The sequence below is a fragment of the Myotis lucifugus genome, unplaced genomic scaffold (assembly GCF_000147115.1).
Source record: "Myotis lucifugus unplaced genomic scaffold, Myoluc2.0 scaffold_76, whole genome shotgun sequence".
NCBI classification, from domain to species: domain Eukaryota; kingdom Metazoa; phylum Chordata; class Mammalia; order Chiroptera; family Vespertilionidae; genus Myotis; species Myotis lucifugus.
The window spans coordinates 1,656,533-1,661,154 of NW_005871124.1; the positions used below are offsets into that span (position 1 = coordinate 1,656,533).

Genomic DNA, 4,622 nt, shown 5'->3' on the forward strand with positions numbered 1-4,622 from the left:
TTCTCAACCATGGCTGCACATTAGAATCACCTGGGAATCTTTTTAAAATCCTGATTTCCGGGCCTCATCCTCCGGAAATTCTGTTTCTTTGTTACGGAGGATGAGGCCCAGAAATCAGGATTATAAAAAGATTCCCAGGTGATTCTAATGTGCAACCAAGGTTGAAAACCACTGGATTAAGAGAAGGTACAGGCAAGAATCATGAATGGATGCTCAATGTAGTAGGTTAAATATTAGCTGAGGAAATGAGCATTTACAGAGTCTTGAAGTATCTCCCCACAAATTACTTATTTTAATTTTATTTATTATTTTTAAAATAGATTTTTATTGATTTCAGAGAGGAAGGGAGAGGGAGAGAAACATCAATGATGAGATGCATGCTCCCCACTGGGGATCGAACCTGCAACCCGGGCATGTGTCCTAACTGGGAATCAAACTGTGACCTCCAGCCCTGAACCTAACCCCTAGCCCCTAGCCCCTAACCCTAACCCCTAGCCCTAGCCCTAAGCCCTAAGCCCTAGCCCTAATCCTAACCCTAACCCTACCCCTACCCCTAACCCTAACCCCAACCCTGGTTCATAGATCGATGGTCAACCATTGAGCCGCTGGCTGGGCAACAGGGAGAGAAACATCCATGATGAGAGAGAATCATGAATCGGCTGCCTCCTGCATGCCCCCCACTGGGGATCGAGCCCACAACCCGGGTATGTGCCCTCACCGGGAATCGAACCGTGACTTTCTGGTTGACGCTCAACCACGCCAGCTGGCTGCTTCTTTTTGATTCTCGTTTGTCTTGTTCTTGGAGTTTAGTGAGGAAGCACAAGCAGCTTGTGGAAAGGAACTGAGACCTGCCCCCCAATAGTCCCAGTTGAGCTCCTAGCCAACAACCAGTATCAACAAGCCAGCCATGTTGCGAGCCACCCTGAAAATGACTCTTCCAGCCTCCAGCTGAGCTGCCACAGCTGGCAGTCCCTGGAGCACATGAGCATGGACCTGTGAACCAGGAGTCCAGCCCAAACTGCAAATTTGTGAGTAAAAAAAAAAGGACTGTTGTTCTAAGCCTAAGTTTTGGAGTGACTTGTTATGCAGCAATAGGTCACTGAAAGCAAGTAATAACCCAAGTGAGCTGATCTTTTAGGACATTGGAGCATGTGGCAGTATAGGCCTAAACTGTCATTCAGTTCATGCTGCTGATTTATTAATTCAAACTAATAATCAACTGATTTATACCACTCATCCATGTTTGGAAGCCTAGCCTTTTCAAAAGGTTATCTAAAAATTATGCTGCTCTCCTTTTGAGCAATGGCTATATTATATATTTTTAAGGTATACATATATATATATATATATATATATATATATATATATATATATGAAATGTTTGGGATGTAAATGAACAGAATGAATGTAATAAGTTTTAAAGGTACAATGGGCTCATTTATAAATCACTAAAGTATTAGTATTTCATGTATACTTATTTTTCAACAAGTATTATTTTTATTGGAAAAGGTAGAAAACACTGGAAAATAATAATCAATTTTGTCATTAAGAATGTTCATCAATGGGCCCTGGCCGGATAGCTCAAGTTGGTTAGAGTGTCATCCTGATATGCCAAGGTTGTGGGTTTGATCCCCGGTCAGGGCACATACAAGAATCAACCTATCCTATATAATAAAACCATAATATGCAAATTGACTGAACGGTGGAATGACTGGTAGGGTGGGGGGCAAGGCTGGCGAGCAGGCAGCGCCAGGCCAGCCAAGGCGTGTGCCAGTGGGCAGACCTACTGGTCGCCTCCTGCAGAGGGAGGCCACACTGCGGCTTAGTGGAGAGTGGGCCTAAGCCATCAGTCTGACATCCCCTGAGGGCTCCCAGACTGCAAGAGGGTGCAGGCTGGGCTGAGGGACCGCCCCCCCCAAGTGCATGAATTTTCATGCACTAGGCCTCTAGTGAATACATAAATGAGTGGAACAACAAATTGATGCTTCTCTCTCTCTCTCTCTCTCAAGTCAATAAAATAAAATGCCAATGTTACTAAAGACAAAGAACACTGTAGACCTATTCTAGATTAAGGAAGATTAAAAGATTAATCTAATAACTAAATGTGAATCTTGCTTAGATCCTAGATCTCCCCCCCTCTCCAACAAGAAAAAAACAACAGCCATAGCCTGGCAGGTGTGGCTCAGTGGCTGAGTATCAACCTATGAACCAGGTCAGGGTTTGATTCCTGCTCAGGGCACAGGCCTGGGTTATGGGCTGGATTCCCAGTGTGGGGCATGCAGGAGGCAGCCGATCCATGCTTCTCTCTCATCATTGATGCTTCTATCTCTCTCTCTCTCTCTTTCCCTTCCTCTCTGAAATCAATAAAATCATTAAAAATAAATAAAATTTAAAAACAGCCATAAAACTGTGAAAGTTCAATATGCACTGCACAGTAAAGTACTATACTAAATGTTAAGCGTCTGACGGGATTATTGTATTATGGTTAAGTTAGGAGAATGTCCTTGTTAGGAGCCAGATCTGGGATATTTCGGGGTGACCTGTAACGATGTCTACAACCAACACTCCGGCAAATTGTGTACGGACTACAATGTTTACCTGGTTGAAGAATTTTCTATCAGCTTCCGGTCAACGCTCTCCACAAACTGAACGAGCCAAGTGTCGTCTGTATGGCTGAGGACACACGGGCAGCCACATTGTCACCTTCCTGGGGCTAAGTGGAGCCTTGAGAGTTTTAAGCGGCCACAGCTCGGTGGGGGCCAGTGACAGGCTCTGGTTCCACCTTTGCTCGAGGGGCACACACAGACGCGCACCCACGCGCCTTCTGCACACCTCCGTGGTCACGTGAAGGCAGGCACCACAAGGCCCCGGTCGCGCTCTCGGGCTCCGTCAGGCACACACACAGCAGCAGCACGTGCTGTTCGACGTGCTTTACGGCAGTCGCATTACGGAGGGCGACAATGCGCCCCTGCCCGGCACTGCACGCCCGTACAGCGGCACGTGCTGTCTGCCTTGCTTTACGGCAGTCGCTGGAGGCGCGAAAGCGAGGCCACTATCCCGCCCCCAGAGGCGCGCGCTCGACAGCGGCCTGTGCTGTGTGTTGCACTTTACGGCAGCCCGGCTGAGGCGCGGTCTCCATGCCCACGTGATTGTGAGCTGGCCGGGCTTCCGTTGGCGTCGGCGCTCCCACTGCTCCGTGACCCCGGCGGCGATGGCGGCTGCGCTGTGGCGGAAGGCGTTGGACTACGTGAAGAACAAGGAGTTCCGCGACTATGTGACCAGCACGCACTTTTGGGGTCCCCTGGCCAACTGGGGTCTGCCGCTGGCCGCCTTTCGGGACATGAAGGCCTCCCCAGAGATCATCAGCGGCCGCATGACCATGGCGCTCATCTTCTACTCACTGGCCTTCATGCGCTTCGCCCACCGCGTGCAGCCCCGCAACCGGCTGCTCATGGCGTGTCATGGCGCCAACGTGATGGCGCAGAGCGTGCAGGGCAGCCGCCTGCTCATCCACCGCTACGGCAGCGGCGGCCGCGGCCTTCAGGCGACTGCTGACACCCACAAGGACACCCCCACCGACGCCGGCACCAACACCCGCACCGAGGCCACCACCAGCGCCGCCGCTGAGTGCTGGATTTATATCAGCTTCGATTAGGTGGCCGCCAGCCCCAACCTGCAGGCCCCGGGGTGAGGTTCGTGATGGCTGACATGACCCTATCGAATCTTCGCAGCTTGCAAGGACTGGACTGTTCTTCCTAAAGATGAAGGAAAAGTTCGGTTTTGATTGTAAAACAGTGCAAATCTCGTTGAAACCTGCAGTTTGGTTAATAAAAAATAGAAAGTAGCACAACTGACACCGAGTGTCGCCTCTTTCTTGATCTGGACATAAAGTATTTTGTAGATTGGTTGTTTTCATGGGACCTGCAGCTCGAGGGTTAGTTTTGTATGGGGAAGAAAGATTGAATGAAAGGTATTTCAAATTATGTATCTAACTCATTGCTTCTTTCTTTTCAAAAAACATTTGTATTGATGTCAGAGAGGAAGGGAGAGAGAGATAGAAGCATCCATGATGAGAGAGAACCATGGATCGCTGCCTCCTGCACACCCCACACTGGGGATCGAGCCGGCAACCCGGGCCTGTGCCCTGACCGGGAATTGAACCCAGGACCCTTCAGTCCGCAGACCTTCGCTCTATCCACTGAGCCAAACCAGCTAAGCTAACTCATTGCTTCTTTTATTTTCTTAAATTTCTCTGTTTTTGTTACTTGTTTTGGGTGTCCAGGGGCCAAATAAGGATGCTTAGCACACATGGCTTTTTAAAAACTTGGTAGAGCCACAAATCTCTTCACACTAAAAAAGTCTGAGGCTATTTCTACTGTTGGAAATATTTGGAAGTGAGCTTAAATGAACTCAGTGAAATACAGTTTAGACCTTTAAGGAGTACTTACTAAGAGAATCTACAATCTCTTGGTGACAGAGCAATTCTAGAATCTTCCATGGAAACAGGATAAACAACTCTGAGGTCAATTGTTATCAACCCTGGAGTCTAGATACCTAAACTAGAAAATAAAAATGACAAAATCCTAATCATTTCCTCCTCTCCTCATGCCTAAAAATAGGGC

At 48.3% G+C, this 4,622-nt stretch overlaps 1 protein-coding gene across 1 annotated transcript; it reads left to right on the forward strand.

Moving 5' to 3' along the window:
• Positions 1 to 2,339: 2,339 nt before the first annotated feature.
• On the forward strand, positions 2,340 to 3,854 carry MPC1L (mitochondrial pyruvate carrier 1 like). The gene has a single exon (XM_006090580.3). It carries the CDS (start codon positions 3,212 to 3,214, stop codon positions 3,653 to 3,655), a length of 444 nt encoding a protein of 147 aa, XP_006090642.1. The 5' UTR covers positions 2,340 to 3,211; the 3' UTR covers positions 3,656 to 3,854.
• Positions 3,855 to 4,622: the final 768 nt, after the last annotated feature.